The 17,059-nt window shown below is 35.4% G+C and overlaps 1 protein-coding gene across 1 annotated transcript; it reads left to right on the plus strand.

Moving 5' to 3' along the window:
- The first annotated feature begins 2,751 nt into the window (after positions 1-2,751).
- LOC108691483 (prohormone-2-like) lies at positions 2,752-17,003 on the plus strand. Its single transcript, XM_018199241.1, has 9 exons — positions 2,752-2,967; positions 5,503-5,623; positions 5,727-5,840; positions 7,496-7,631; positions 8,416-8,646; positions 15,283-15,390; positions 15,474-15,550; positions 15,690-15,934; positions 16,160-17,003. The coding sequence occupies exons 1-9, from the start codon at positions 2,752-2,754 to the stop codon at positions 16,241-16,243; spliced, it is 1,332 nt and encodes a 443-aa protein (XP_018054730.1). The 3' UTR covers positions 16,244-17,003.
- Positions 17,004-17,059: the final 56 nt, after the last annotated feature.

A 17,059-nucleotide genomic window follows, 5' to 3' on the forward strand; every position in this document is an offset into this window, starting at 1 on the left:
TACATTTCAAATTGTATGAAAACGACAGACTAAAGTATGTAATAATGAAATGATCGAGAACATTTGTCATCTTTATTGTTTTCGCGTGTAAGTTGCGAACAGTGCCGTTCAAGCAGTTAAAGTAGGAAACCCATCTGCTGACGCGAGAAAAAAAATACTCCCTTCCGCCCAACCCCTGATCTCAGCTCCATTCTCGATGTGGGGTAGAAGCGCGCGTGGGCGCCGTAACGTTCTCGCGTAGGCGTACGGCCTGTTGCGGGGGCTGAAACTAGGCGATTGGGGATGAATAGCGAACGAGGGGAAGGTAGAAGCCGGAGAGAGAATCTCTTCTCTCTCATGGCGCGCTAGGCCGTGCTGATTTCGTCGTGAGATCGTTCTTGGATTTTTATCCCTAAACCCGTAATCATAATTTATATAAATTTTGAGAATCAAGAGGAAAGCAGTTAAAATGTGCCTTCAAATTAAGAAACCCTTAGATTCCAAGTTTATTATACTTATTATATATTACATCTTCAACTATATTTCTCGCATGAATTTTATTTACGATTTGAATGAAAATTTTCAAAAATTCAAGCACTAAGTTATTATGGCATATGAAATATATATTAATAAAAATAAATTCAAATTCGAAACGCAAACATTGAAGTGAATACGAGTTAGAATTCAACAGTTTATTATTAAATTTGTCACTTTTTAATAATACAGCTTTAGATTAAAAAATATTCAAGATAAAGGAGTCCGAAACTCGTTTTAATTTTACGTTTCTATTGAATTTTTATTAATTTCACCGCCTTTTATCTTTTTGCTGTTATTACAATCTAATCTTTTAATCGTTGTGCCAATTTCTTTTATTGGAACGTTCGCATTGAGAAAGTAAATGTTTGAGAAGTGGAGATTGAAACGATAGATACCTATATATACATATAATGTATCGGCTGAAAATACACACAGTTCTACTACTTAAGTATACATGTTCCTGCCATAGACCGTAGAGCCGCGTTGCGTATAACGTCACCGTTTGAAATGCCAAAGAAAACTATTCCTATGACGTTTGCATAACTATCACATTAAAATTAAAGACAAGGTAACGTCATCATAGACATTACATGACGCAGCGGGGTTGCTATGCCCAGTAGTGTTTTAACTTTCTATTAATTCTACCATCTGTGGCCTGTGTTGCGATGGGATACTAACAATAGCGAATCGTATTAGTTTTCTTTTATACTGGTATTTTAATTTAACGCTAGATTGAAGATAAGAATGCTAGATTATATCTCCTGCTCTTATATAAATTCATGAAGAAAATTATAAATATGAAAAGCTGCAGAACAGAAATAGCTTAATAGAGAATGTAAATAATCTTGTAGGTTATACTTTGCAGATTCTCCTCGATCCTGTTAAGGTGAAGGCTGCATTCTTTCAAGATGAGCCGTGTATATTTAACGGTCGCGTTGAGTTTCAAGGGCTAATGAGAGAGCATAAAGACCTATGCCCTTTCGAAGAAACGTCGTTTGGATTACAGAAATATTGAATTACAGCAATAAGGATTTGTTATCGTAAAGGATGACTAAAGATGCCTTTGTATTCTTTTCCATTTTACAAAGGATATGGATTTCTATATAGAATTCAATAATATCTCGAGAAAATGTCTCGATATAAAAAAGATGGCTTTAATTTTTATTTATTTTATTTATTTTATTTATTTTAATTATATTTTAAATAATGCTTTTTATATTAATAGCATTATTTTAATTGAAAATGATCTCATTAATTCAATAATAATATTAATGAAACAAATAAAATTTTATTCAAACAATAGCATGACGTATTCATTAATAGTATTAATGAATTAATAAAATTATTTTCAATTAAAAATGCTGCACTTGATGTAACGTTATTTTTTTCACTGTAGATAAATTTAAATCTATAAAAAATAAATAAAATACAATTCAAATCTTCGTGATGATAAAAACTCGATGTTAAAACTTTGTACAAGTATATCAGAATTTTTTTGGAGTTGTTTTATAATATAAAACAATAAAAAAATTGTTTTTCAAAGATTTCTGTTACTGATGAAATAATTAAAATTCACATTGCCGAGGGAAGCTTATAATTAGAGGAAAAAAATTAAAGATTACATTATTCTAATTATCAACGAGGTGCAGAATACATGGACTTTCCATCCACGTGTTGAAAAATATTCTAAAAAAAAAAAATCATTTATTTGAAAAGTGCCAACTAAATATTTATTAAAATAAATATAAAGATATATTTATTTGGCACAAAATCATTAATTTAATTTAACTATTATTTCTTTTGATTGCAGGGTAAATATTTATTTATTTGTAAATAAACATTCAGTTCGCACTATTTACAATAAATAAATATTTATTAAAATTTATTTTTAGAATATTTTTTTCTTAGTGACTATCAAACCGATGGCGTTCGATAACGGCAAAATCTTATGGCTCCGATAATGTCGGCTGACAGGCTTTCGACAGCAAAATAACAACATAATTCCCACGCATAGTGATTCTTACGGTGCCACGTAAAAAGCCGGGGATTCATCGGGAAGACGTAGTTGGGTCATCGCGTGGGCAGAGACGTCCCTTGTATCAACGTGGGATTCGTGTGCGCGGCACTCACACGCACCGCCTGCTGTCGTGTGCCATGCGAGGAAACGTAGCGCGCGCGCAGCCAACGGCGTCGTCGTAGGGTGCTCTCACCACCACGAGACGAGAGAGACGGGGAATGCTTCACCAAGGTGGGGGTTGGTTGATCGACCGTACCCCGCTTTTCTACTCGTCCTGCCGAGCCCCGACATTCATTCCACCCCGAGCCGGCGGATCTGCTAGGACGTGCCTGTTCTCCACTCGGGTGCCAGTCGAAGGATCATTGCGAGACTCTCGAGAGAGGAAGGGACAATCGTACAAGGACAAACTCGGCGAAATTACTGCATCTCGAAAGGTAGACAAATCCTCACTTCTTCGTGTAGTTTCTTTTTTCCATTCTTCATTTCGTTCTCGATAATTTCAGATGAAAAGAATCTGAAATTTGAAATTTGTAATTGTAAACGCATTTTATCGTCACGTAGTCAGCCACTTTCGGCACATTCATACAGGTAGGTGCGCACGGCTCCGCACGAGTCAAATTTCATTTTATCTCAATGAATGTTATTCAATTTTAGCAGAATATTTGCAGAATTAGATTCACATTTCTATATCTATTTTAAGAAATTTGAACAGCTGGCTACGTGCGCACGCGCGTGTGTGTGTGCGTGCGTGCGTGCGTGTGTGCGTGCGCGCGCTCGCGCGCGCGCGTGTGTGTGTTCGGGATTAAATGTTGCTTTATGATTTCGTCATTGATCCTCTTTGAAACGATAATATATTTGTGTTTGCCATATTGTTATAATAAATTAAAATTAATTATGACGATAACGTGTGCGTGAGAGAAGGCTTTTATGCACACTTAACTCGTCAATGAGATTCTCATTCAGTGAAATGCATTTTTAATTGCGATTTACCTAGCCGTGTAGCTCGTATACGCCGATAAATGACTATAGTATTTGTAGATGCAACAAGTGTACGATTTCTAGGTCTACTATATCCGGTTTGACGTTACTACACGGCTCGCTTTAATTGTCAAACTTCGCCATTCGTTTTCGGACTTAGGCGAATGTCAATTCCGAGAATAATTCCCAAGCATTTAATCCAGTGATCGTTTAATTGAGAACCGCGCCGCAATGTCAATAACGAAACTGTTGCGAAAACACAGTTTCAACTGTGACATTAATTTCTATTTGTTCCATTTAAATAACGTTTAATCCATATTGATCCGGACATGGATACCGTCTATTATCAAGGCGAGTGAAATCTCAATTATATATCACATAAAATGCGAAATTAAGTGACCTTTATATGCGCAAAAAAGAAGTCTACTGCAAAATTCGAAAGGTCAGAGGTCATATATTTTTCAGTACTGAATCCGATGATTAAACTTCCTGGATATTGCGTATAAATTGCGAGCCATTTGCTTTATACGAAATTGCGTGGAATGCAATATTCGAGATTGTCGCTATACTGTAGATACGCAATTTTGCAAATACATATCGTTTTCCGCACGCAATTTTGAACTCTGACATTTCCATGTAGCATCGTCTGCACGCTCGCCACTCTCCGCAGCCATTTCCAGCATCACCATTAGAGTTTCACGTAATTACGCGGGTTAACTTACCCTCAGAGGCAGTTCGTAATTCATTAATGAGAAGCCAATTGAGAGCAATTAAGTAGTGTAATTCGATCGTGCAACACGCGAAAACTTCCAGAATTATAAAATTCTTGATAAATCGAACAGCCGCTAATGAACTGCTGATTATAAATACATAAATTTATGCATGTTAGATTAAAATAATTGTGCAAAATCGAATCGAGTCGGTCAGGATTTTCTACTGAAAATAACAACTCCTCTCGCTCCTTTATAGGATATTTATTATTTCTCAAGGAATCTTTTTATACACACGTGGAGCTGCATATCGCCGTCACGCGATAAAACAAAAGTTCGATAAAGTCAACCTATCAAGTTACATACATGTATGTGACGTAAAGCGGCTGGGAAACTCTCTTGTTGGTTACGTCATACGGTAACGTCAACGTCATAACCGAAGAAAGTAAACCGCGTCGATTACATGAAATCGTGACGTCGTTGGTCGCTGTGACGACGGCGTCATATCTGAAGATATTTTATTATAGAACTCTCAACGACGTAATATTTTTATGTAACCGCAAACATATGCACAAGATCCTTTATCGAGCGCCCTTGTTGCTTCTACACTCGTCTCTCCACACACAGTGGAAATAGACTCTCGACATTTCGCATTATATGACATTTACATATTTAAGCTTTCTTAGTACGGTGACCCAGTAACTAATAAAATTCCGCAGCAAAAAGACGAAAATCGAGACACAAGATGTCTTTAAAACATCTTTTTCTAATTTTAATTAGAAAAAAATTAGTTGAACCGAGATGAAAATTAAGCTGCATTAGTAGAAACAGATATAAGTTAAACTTAAATAGCCAAGAAATATATCAAATTAAGAAAAAAAATGATGATTTTTGGTTACAAAATTTGATCATTTATTAACATTAAGAATTAAAATAAAATCATTTTGAGTTTTTGTTGATTTTTATGTATTTCTTGGGTAAATCATGAGGCCTGTTCTTTTTAGTTGAATTTCTTGCATGGTTCATCTTTTCTCTTTGTCTCTCCAACGTAACGTGGAAAGAAAAGAGAGAATGAACTGTGAAAGAATTTTAGGATAAAAGAACAGATCTATGGTTTATTTTAGTCCTGCGATTACTGGGGTCGGAAATCCGATGTCAAGAGGAAGAACTCGGGGGTGGGAGACACGAGGCGCAAAAAAAGAGTGTCGCGAAGCTCTGACCCTGAAAACTGTGCGTCATCGCGAACGCAACGGTAATGAGAATCCCGCAACTTTGTCGCAGATGACGTGTAACTGGGCGTGGTTGTTGCTGCTGCTGTTTTCGCTAGTCTTGGTAGGCATGTGCCTGCCTACGAGCCTGATGGAGGACGCGAAGAAGACGGACCAGGTCATGAAGCCGAAATGTAAGGCTCGAGATTCAATCGCATATTTTTCGTCGAGATTGAATTATTTTTCGATTTTTATTCACTTTCGATTCGCTTGAACGCCTCGCAATGTCGCTTTCAGCAAAACGAACCCAGGAGATACTGATGTTCGGTAACCAGCAGAATCGACAGGCTGCTAATGCTGCCGCCGTCGCTGCCGCCGCTGAAGAATCCTTCACGTCAAACACAGAAAAACGTAAGTTACTTATTAATTCTTCACTATTCGCGTGATTTTTTGTAATTAATTATTCGTACTTGGGATGTTTCTGATCATGTTATATCTCAATTTTCATGATTTCATTCCTTTGGTTACAATTAAAAATTGATAACATTCTATAGATTTTTTAAAAAAACTTTATTTTTAAAAAGTAAATATTATCAAGTGAAGCATCGAATTGATGTCGAATTGATATAAATACGATGATTTCAACATCAATTTGATATTGATTCGACATTTAATTGACAATCATTTCTTGTTGGATAATTAAATATTTGTACAATCTATTTTATTCTTTATGAAGAATCTTTCATAAAAAATAAAATAGACTGTATGTTTCTTAAAATTACATCAAATTAATTATAACCAAAAAGATGTGTATTAATTATATAAATATATCATCAAAAATAAGTGATAATTAAAAATTGTTTGAATGCTCAAAAAATATTTGTACAAACGAGAAATTTAATTTCTAAAAACAGGCATACATGCGAAGCTTGTTTGTTTAAAACAGAATATATTAATTGTATAAAATTGCTAATTAATGTTTATTTTCTACAAATAAGATTTTTTTTATAACAAATTTCCTTATACGAATACTTTTTGCTCTCACTGTACATTGTTATTGTGATTTTTTTTAAACATAATTACTTGCGTGAAGTGTTTTGACACTTCATGTTTTATATTAATTTTCATGCAATTCTCTTTGATTATTTATAACGAAAATTGATAACATCTTTTAAAAATAATTATTCGCGTGGAATATTTCTGATACTACGTTTTATCTCAATTTTCACGGTTTCTCTTCGATTATTTCCAATAAAATAAAAAATAAAATAAAATTTATAACATTCTTTAGATAAAAATACATATATTCATGTTTATTTTTAATGTAATTACTCGCTTGGGATGTTTCTGACACCCCAAAGTTATATCTCAATTTTCACAGTCCCTTTAATAATTTATAATTAAATAAATATTTATAACATTTTATAACATTCTTTAGATAAAAACATATCACTCTTGTGGTTTTTTTAGCGTAATTACTTGCGTGGGAAGTTGTGTTTCAACGTTATATCTCAATTTTCATGGCTGAGTTCACAAATCGATTTGAATTCAACTTTTAGGACCGTTTGGTATCTACTAGATTTTCTATTGATCTATTGATCGAAAGATGATCAAACAGTTTGAAAATTCAATCGATATTGATTTGATTTCGACTTATGAATCAGGGTCCTCTTTAATTATTTACAATTGAATAGAAATTGGATGAAAATAAATAACATTTGTAGATGAAAATAAAAAACAATTTTTTAAAAATTAAACATTTTGCGCTAAATATGTATAACAATGTGTACCTTCCAACAAGCGACACAGTGCGATCATGTCATCTTTGTTTAACATTGATAAACAACAAGGATATAATGATCCACTGTGTCATTTGTGTCGCTTGTTGGAAGGCACACGATATGTACAAGTAACATGCATACATTTAGCGAATTTATAAGGTGACCGAGTGTCCTGGATATCTCACGCGAGTAATAAAAGGTTAAAACATACAATATAATTATAGCGTTATATAATCCAGCGAATACTGTACGAGGATTATCTCTGGAATTCATTTACGTATGTAGGAACTCTCGCTGCCTCGGGGCTGGGAGGCTTGAAAGCAGCTCTCGCTGAGGACGATAAACCATCCCTGGCTCAGAAATCACCCAGCAACACTATGTACGAGCACGAGTCGTACTCGCCGTACGATAAGAATTACGAGTAAGTCTAGTTTTCGCGTCAGGGAAGATAAATTATTCAGAATTCAATACCTCGAATTATGTAACTATTTCAATGTTACGTTCGATTTGATCGACAAACGGAATAGATTTTTTTCGCTTTGTAGATTATTAGATTTTTAGAACTTAGCCTATATTAATTTACCTTGTATTAATTTACCTTGAATGCCATGCGATATTCGAGAGCTTCACTTACTTAGAGCTTTATTTACTTTTCTTCGTTATATGATACAGATTTTTAAGAGATGTTTTAAAAACGTTCAGATAAAGCATGCTATATAGAATTATTGTGCTTATATTACATTTAATATATTTCCTAATATTTTAAGGCATTTTATTAGACTGGTATTATATTTATACCTATAATATTTTTTTTATATTAATATTTCTAATTTTTCTAAATTCTTTGAAATTAATCTTATTTCGAAAGAATGAAATCTCATTCTTTTTCGAGAATTTCATTTCAAAGAATTTAGAGAGTATATTATTATGTTAATATATGTATATTTAATATTTTATGTTGTCTCTCTCTCCCAAAAATATAATATAATATTAATAATAATAATATATTATAATACAATATATATTAATATAATATCAGTACAATAAAATGCCTTATTTTATTATTACAAAACATAAGTATCTTTCTTGGCATTTAATGAATAACAAAGACAATAGTCTTGAATCGACTTGTGTCCCTAATGGAAAGTGTCCAGCGTTACCTTGATCTGTAAGATTCGCCATAACGAGAATTATTTGTGTCTCAGCTACGGAAAAGTCATCGTGAATGAGGTCGAGGAGGACGTACCACGGGTGTGGGACACAGTGCCGTATTCGCGGTATTACGCAGGTGAGGATCGGCGCAAGAGATCGGAAAAGTCCACCGCGACCGCGCGACCGAGCACCACGTTGCAGCCTCCGACGAGTTTGTTCCAAACGAGACATTTACCCAGCCTTCTGCCTACTCCGCAACCAGTACAAGCTCAAGTTAAGAGAAGGTAAGTGGCCGCGTCCTACTTGCTCCTAATTCTCCCTCGAAATCGATAACCCCACGTCGATCGATATTCCCGGGAGTAACCGCTGTTAGATTGCGGTAGATAACGAAATTCTCGAAAGCGAGTAAGTGGATGGCTTCATTTTATTTTGCCACGCTTATTTCATGAACGAAATTGTGAAACGTTATTTAGTTGGAAGTCGATTTGCTAAGGTCACACGGCCTCTCTGTACACCAGACTGATATTAAATTGTTGCATCGGTGATGAAATATCGGAAATCGAGGACGCGAAAATAAGTTTTATGAGAGTTAATATACGATTCTCCCTCTTTCTTCCTTTCTTTCTTTCCTTATGATACTGTGAATTAAGAGCTGTACGTGCACAATCCCAGATTAGATAGAATCACATACAGAATCACAATTAAGTCATAATGATATCATAGGACATCATCAAGATTTGATATTTAAAAATGAACTTATATATAAATGATAAATAAATTCACGAAGACGTCCTTATGATATTCTTATGACTTCTGTATTCTATTTGAGATGGAAGAACGTTAGGAGCAGGAATAAGCATCAAGATTTGAACCAACCAGAAATCAATTACACCGGAATACATGGCTTTTAGTAGGTTAAAAATCTCAATATTGTATTTCTATTCCTAATGTTTCTTTCATTGTGCGCAGGGCTTTACCCTCGGAGTCGCGCGCGTTGCTGAGTTGGCATGATAACGGAAACCCCCTCATGTAAAGTGAGGATCGACTCGATGTACCTCGGCGCGCGAGGGCTATGCATCACCGTGCGCGCCCTTTCCACCCTTTCCACCCACCAAGCATCCCTCTTTTCCTCCAGCGTTTCTTCTGAATGGGTATGAGAGGACTTGTGAGGGCGTTGCCCTCGGTGCAGGGACGGCGGCGGTCGATCTGACGACCGAAGTCGTATCGAACCATTTGTAGAGAGAGAGAGAGAGAGAGAGAGAGAGAGAGAGAGAGAGAGTGAAAGAGAAATTGTCGTCGAAGACCATATCAGTAGCGTACGTTCGACTGGTGCTGTTTAAAATTGCAGCCGAATGAAATCATCAGAAGTTTCGCATCCAGTATCTTGATGTATTAATTCGCCAATCGCTTGATGTTGATCACTCATACAGCACAGATCATTCCAGCAATATTACAGTAATATTGCAACGTATGTCTCAATAATAATAATGATAATAATCTTTAATACTATACAACAACTTATATCCAGAATCGAAAGAAAATTAAAAGAAGACAAAATAAATGCAGGAGATATATTATAAGTAAAGATAAGATGTTAGCAAGATTGCTGCTACGAAGCCTAAATATTATAATAAAATTGAAAATGTTGCAAGAATGTTGCTGCAAGCTTCTGTGATGTATAATAGTCAGATCAGAGGACGAGAATCATTTGATAGTAACGATAATTAACGATCTCACTCGTCGCATTTTTTGGCTGGTATTATATTTATCATATAAGAAATTTTTTCGAGTCTGGAGATCGATTGTGTATTACGAAATGAGATAAAAATTGCAAAAGTAAGCAAATACATTAGAATAATTTCATAATTTAATTAGTCAATATCTAGTGAATTTGCTCACTTTTGTAATTTTTACCTCATATCAAGATCGGCCTCCAGTTGATTGATTTTAAGATAGAGAAATTCGTAAATTTTTCTATTCTGTTACCAATTAAAGGATCATCTACAATGGGAGTAATGTGGTGCAGTAATTAAAGCCGTAAGAAATCAACCGATTACAATTGAATGAGAATAATCAACTACAATTGGTCAATTTTTTATCGCTTATTACTTACTATACAATGGGTACTTTCTAGCAAGAGACGTGATGTGACACAGTGAATCATTATATCCTTATTATTTATCAATGTTAATCAGAGATGAAATGATCACCGTGTTACACCGTATGTCTTTTGTTAGAAAGCATCAGATATTACCTTCATTGTAGATGGCATAACAGGCATAACTTGAAAAATTTGTATGACAAAGGTATATTATCTTTGATGTGTCCCTCCCTCTCTTCCAATGAAAGCAAATGAAACGGATAAGATGTTACGACGCTTAATAACGCAACGTTTATGTTCGGCTCGCAATCGCGCGACGGCGCGAGATAAAAATACGCTTTCCCGTTGAGCGCGATGCAGATTTATCGAGAGCCGAATCTAATTTCAGGAAATCGCGTGAACACGCGAGCCCTCGATATCGAAGCCGTAAAAGCGCTTCGCACGGAATTGCCTAAGGTGTGTTTAAAATTAAACACACATACATGGGACCTGCCGTCGAGCAGGACATTATTATCGTCTCAAAGTTAACATCGCCATCGCGGCCCGTTATTTTTACACGAAAAATGTGCGGGAATGCATTGCCTGACTGTCACAAATGTCATAGGTCACCCCGGACGAACACGACAACGATTAATTTTTTCCTCGATAAAATTCTCATAACGCGGTAACCGTTTCCATTATAGTAAACGCGATTACATAACGCGTTATCCTTAGACGCGAGTGCTATAATAATAGAAGCACTCGCCGTTAAAAGCACTTTGAATATATTTTCATGAAAAAGAATGCGTGTTGCGCGCCAGCGAAGAAAATTGCATTAAAATTTCTTTGGCCAAGATCTCATAGAAATTTCATTTAATATAATTAATAATATTTATACAATATTATAATTTATATTACAATTCTGATTTCCAATTTTATTACATCGAATTAAATTAAAATTATGAAAAAAACTGATTTAATCAAAGACAATGGTATCTAATTGCTTAACTCATACAAAAATTCTGTTCTCTCCGATTCTCGACATTTCAACGAAAGTATCTTTGAAATTAATCAGAGAATTAAAATTGAAATTGTAGATCTCGGCGTGACTTTGTCGGAATCTTCAAATGTCTAAAAGTAAAAAAGAAATGCTATTGTTCTCGCGAATTAACGATCCGTGGCTTGGACCTTCCTCGCATATTCTCACGGAAAAAGAGAGAAATAATAAGACAGGAATAATGCCTGCGTGCAGCACAAAGCGAGCGTAGAATTTATGTCCACTTCTATCAAGGTACATGTAGATTAACTTTAATCTCAGTTTAACTTATTCTATAAAATTTTTAGAATGAATTGTCACTCTGAAGAGTGAAATCTTACTCTCTTAAGAATTGAAAACTGAGCCACTCTCTTTCAAGACTGGCTCAATATTCGCTCTTTAGAGGAAGATTCCATTCTAAAGAATTTAGAGAGTACTCTTTATTTTTTTTTAATTCCAATACATTTCTATATTTAATTTTAATCTTGGTTCAACTAACATTTCATCTTTTCTTAGTTCAAAGAATTAGAAAAAAATAAACAGTAAGTTGAATCGAGATTAAAGTTAATTTCCAGATAGCACAGAGAATTGAAAAGGAATTCAGTCATATGTCATCATCAGTTCTGAGTTTATTTTCAGATGCGAAAAGAATACTTTTTCAGAAAAAGAATTCTTTTTGCATCTGAAAACGAACTCAAAATTCATGAGGTATCAAATTCTTTTGAATCCTTTTTGAAACTCTCTGTGCTATCTGGATTCTATATTGGTAGAAATGGGCTTTAGATAAATGTACGTGTTCGCCTGTGCATACGGCATCGTGGCCGCGCACACCCACACAGGGGAGAATTTGGTGCAGTGCACGAATCGCTCGATACGCGTGACGCAAGTGGTAGTGGAGTGGTGGTGGTGGATGAGTATCAGCGAGAGAGAGAGAGAGAGAGAGAGAGAGAGAGAGAGAGAGAGAGAGAGAGCGCGCCTACGAAAAGCTGAATGGAGCCGGGATGGAGGCGAAAGTAGGTCAGAGCTTGATTATTCATCGATAGCCGTTCAGCGACCAATCTCTGGCAAGCACACCCCGCGGATTTATCGATGATACTTCCGGCTGCGACAGGATGAGCCTCCGCTGCATTCCACGTACTGTTCTTCCGTCGACGATATAATAATCCTGCTGACGCATTAGACAACAGCTCCGCCGTCCTCGTTTCGAGAGTTTGAATGGAGGCGTTCCGTCGGATGCAGATCAATAAAGGAAATGTCGACGTAATGAACTAGATTAATCGATTAGAACAATTACAAGCGGCACGTGCCGAAAAACTAACGTTAATGAGATAAAAACGTCGAGCTCTTTCAGCACATCTAATGGCAAGAGAACCTCTCGAAATGTTAAATTATGATTTTAATGAAATTTTGTATACAGGTCACGTAAATAAATGAATTTAGAAAATATCCATTGCAACTAATAAATGGTTTTAAAGAGTGAAAATCGTCTTTTACACGTAAAGCAGGTTTTTTTCATAAAAAAAATGTTTTATATGAAAATTTTATAGTAAAAAATTATCCTTTCTATACATCATAATATGTTCAAAAAAAAATAAACATATAATTTTTAAAAATATTATTGACGTAGATGAATAAAAATAATTTTAAAATTTTTATATAAAGTATTTTTGATGTCTTTAAGAATTTTTTAAGTATTGTATAATAAAAAAAGATGAAAATTGCTTTATAGATAAAGGACATCTCTTAATTTCCTTCAAACTTTACACAATATAAAATTCGCTTTTTCAGTCTTGCAAGGTTCATTGAATCAATATAATTTTTTACAGTTTACAATGCACACATTTCTTATACAAAATAGAACTTTGTCATAAATTAATCGTCTAATATCCAGTTCTATGATCAATTTTAATCTCGATTTAATTTATCCTTTATCCTCTCCTGTTAATCCTTAGACTTTGAAAAGAGAATAAAAAATAAGTTAAGTCAAGATTACAGTTAATCTGCATTAATAAAAATAGATATAAAATGAAATTAAGACAAAATCGAGACGGAAGAATTAAAATGGATAAACAGTAGTAAGATCCGACGTGTGATCAGCCTTGGTGGCGCAAAGGCCGCGAAGGGCCAGAGTCCTTACTACGCTCTGATAAATGTCGAAAAGCTGAATGAAAGTATCCTACGTTTTTGGCACATAGCCAACTTATCAGTTAATCAGCGTTAGTCTCTGCCAGGCATCACTATCGATCGCTTTATCGCGTAAACGCGATGTGTAATAACTAACGAACACGTAAAATTCAACAAAAAATCGAAATGATTTTATTCTGATTCTTAATTTCAATAAGCAATAAAATTTTTTAACCAAAAGTCATTTTGGCGTCATGAAGGTCAAAATTTTTTAATTAAAAAATTTGACTGTTTATTGATTAAGATTTTAATTAAGATTCAAAATAAAGTTATTTTGACTTTTGTATTTCTTGAGTTGGATGACTTTCTCTATTAATCAACAATGAACGACGACAATTGTCGCCGTAACAATCGTTTCTCACCATCGAAGGCGCGTATTGTCCGCAGTATTGTCCCCGAACTCGTTGTATCGAGTACAAGTTTGAATGCTACCGTGAAACTCGTTCACACAAAGGACAGTCCGTCGACAGCGAGATAAAGCGCCGTTCGTGCTGAAGAATAATAGCGCGCGATGTAGGGACGAGTTGTCTGTCGCTTTGCATCACGAATAAGCATCGATCAATCTTGAAATATAGACACTGCGCGAACACAGGAATAATGAATTCACGAAGCGATTCCGAAACGAGATTGCGAGACATCGATCTGAGCATCGTCGGAAAAACGACAATTTTTGTAGCCACGATTCGATTAGATCGTCGTTTCTCCTTGACATATCTGTTTAGCATTATCGCGACAAGTGAATCCACTCGCGAATCATTACAAACTACATATTTCATTAAGTATTGTACGTTTGTAAGTTTTTACCTGAATAGAAGTACATGATGACTATTTAGATCTGTACTATTAACCCTTTATTATTTAACCCGTCATTTGAAATATCCAGGACACCTTATAAATATGCTAAATGAACGAATGCTATTTGTACATTATTATATTTAGTGCAAATTGTTTCATAATTAAACAATTTTTTTTACATTTTTTTTACAATATGTTTATTTAGAAAATGTATAGATTATTATCAATTATTTAAAAACTCTGCTGGTCTGTTCAGATTTATTTGAATCTAAATGTAATTTATTTTCTTACTAATATATTATTTAAAAACTTTTTCTTCAGCATTTGATGATTTTATTAATGATTTAAGATATTTTTTCTGTGAAAATTTATTTTTGAAGGAACAGTCGATTTTTTTATTATGAATTTTAAGAAATAAGAATAGATAGCGAGGTTTAGTATTGTCTTTTTAAAAAAAACTTGATATGTTGAGATTGTCTATGTACAAGGATGTCAATATTTATTTGTTTTATTGCAAGGTCGAATAAAAGTCTTACGTTTATACTTTCAACGACTATTGACCAGTTAGCGTGACCAGTTAGCAAGTTTCTCTTTTTAGGCTCTCTAGATCGTAAATTTGAACAGACCAGCAATTAAGTTAATTGTAAATTATCAAAGAAAATAATAGGAATTAGGATATAATGTTGGGGTGTCAGAAACATCTCTCGCGAATAATTACGTTAAAAGAAGATCACAAGTAAGATCGCGAGTAATAGAGTTAAATCCTCGAAAAAAGACCTGCTGAAATGTTGTCGGAGATAGGAACGCTTTTATTTGAATTTTCAGCGTCCCGTATTACCAGGAACCACGATACAAGCGGGAGCTGCCTCTGGATATCAACCCTGATGATGTGTTGGCCCTCCTATCACTGTGGGAAAACGAACAGCGTAACGGGTAATCATCGTTTTTCAAATCTTTCACAGTTTTCCCATAAATATATGCTTAATTCATCAATCTCATTTTTATTCCATGAATAGAAACTGGCGCAAGTATGCTAACGATGAATACGAGATAGACGACAGCGATTTCCTTGACGAGGAAGACTCTAGAAACGGTTCGTGTTGATAACTGTCCGATTCTATAATTATGATTCAGCTACACGAAAATAAAAATAATAAAAGGATAACGAATTTTTTTAGCGAAGATTTCTACTTCTTCATCAGTTTTGTATCCTTTTCTGTATTCCTTTATAGCTCTCCCATGGTTGACGCCAGTGTACCCCTCGCGGCACTACGACACATTGTCGCCCTCTGACATCGGGATAGTCCGAACTCACCCCCCCAGCTATTACGAGCAGTACGGAAAACAGCTGGATCAGCAGTATGAAGGCCCCGCGCAATATGGCAATCACGTTAATCCGCAGTACGATTTCCTTTATCCTCAACGTACCGCATACTATCCCCAGAAGAGGTTCATAGTGTCCAAGAAACGAACGCAGGTGAATTAAATTCGACAATCGCTTCGAGCCAACTAATATAGCACAGAAGCTTGCGTCAACATTTGCAATATTACTGTAATATTGTTGGAACATTGCAAATATGACTATAATATTGCTAGAATGATCTGTGCTATATGAGAATTTTCAATAGAGAGCTTGAGTAAAAAAAGAATAAAAGTAGACAAAAGAAATTGTCGAAAAATGCCTTTTTTCCTATACTTTCAGGGCTATGATGCGTATCCCGCCGCTGAGCTGCAGTTGAGCTCCCAACCGCGAAGTTATCAGTACCCCCATCGAATGGTCTACTAAGTAATCTGTGACATTGGGGCCTGTCTAGAGATGCATGAAGAAAAGCGAGAAGTTCCGGACGGAGATTCAACTAGAAGGAAAAAATGTTAGCAGCCAATGTTTCTCCGGGAGTCGGCGCTCTTTCGACGAACGGCCCTTGCTGTCGCTCCTCTTCAATTATCCTCCCTTTCTATCGCAGGAGGTAAAACAAGCAGCAGTCGTGACGACGGCGACGATGCGGATTTACTCGTTCTAAGAAAATCACGGTGCTCACAGAGAGAAGCTTTCCTCGGGTTTACAAGAGCCGCGCTGAAGAACCGAGGGACGTGATAATGACAGACCTTCCTTGATCCAGACTTTCTTTAGTCCAAGTACCTCGGAATATAAAAAGTGACAAATTCGCATTTAGAATATGGCATTTTATTATTGCAACGATAATCAGCATTCAGGTCTTTTACAGAGGCCCGTTTAACACGAATTTTATGAGACAACGTGTGAAACATATCAGAGTCTACGACTCAATATCCGATACAATTTTCTGTGTCAGCTGATCGAAAAGATCGATTGGTTTCGTCGAGCTCTTTTTCAATCCGACCGCGATGACGGTTAAAAAGTAAAGGAAAAAAATAACTTCAGCGCGCTCTTGTTACTTACTCGCTTAATGGTAATGTTACGATTTTAAGCTCCTTTTGCGTGTAATACGGGCGACGCGCTCGTAATGACGCTACGACTGAATTATTAAACAATCGTAGTACCAAATCAAATTATCCTCAGGCTTGATTTCGACAACTTCGTGACTGATATAAAATATGCATATATATAAATAAATATATATAT

This window comes from Atta colombica, unplaced genomic scaffold (genome assembly GCF_001594045.1).
Source record: "Atta colombica isolate Treedump-2 unplaced genomic scaffold, Acol1.0 scaffold47, whole genome shotgun sequence".
NCBI lineage: Eukaryota > Metazoa > Arthropoda > Insecta > Hymenoptera > Formicidae > Atta > Atta colombica.

What these genes read in the sequence shown, in the direction of transcription:
- LOC108691483 (XM_018199241.1), top strand. Translation starts at nt 2,752, where the DNA reads ATGCTTCACCAAGGTGGGGGTTGGTTGATCGACCGTACCCCGCTTTTC. An exon ending in AAATTACTGCATCTCGAAAG is followed by an intron (nt 2,968 to 5,502) that starts GTAGACAAATCC and finishes ACTTTGTCGCAG; the next exon opens with ATGACGTGTAACTGGGCGTG. An exon ending in CGAGGAAGACTCTAGAAACG is followed by an intron (nt 15,551 to 15,689) that starts GTTCGTGTTGAT and finishes ATTCCTTTATAG; the next exon opens with CTCTCCCATGGTTGACGCCA.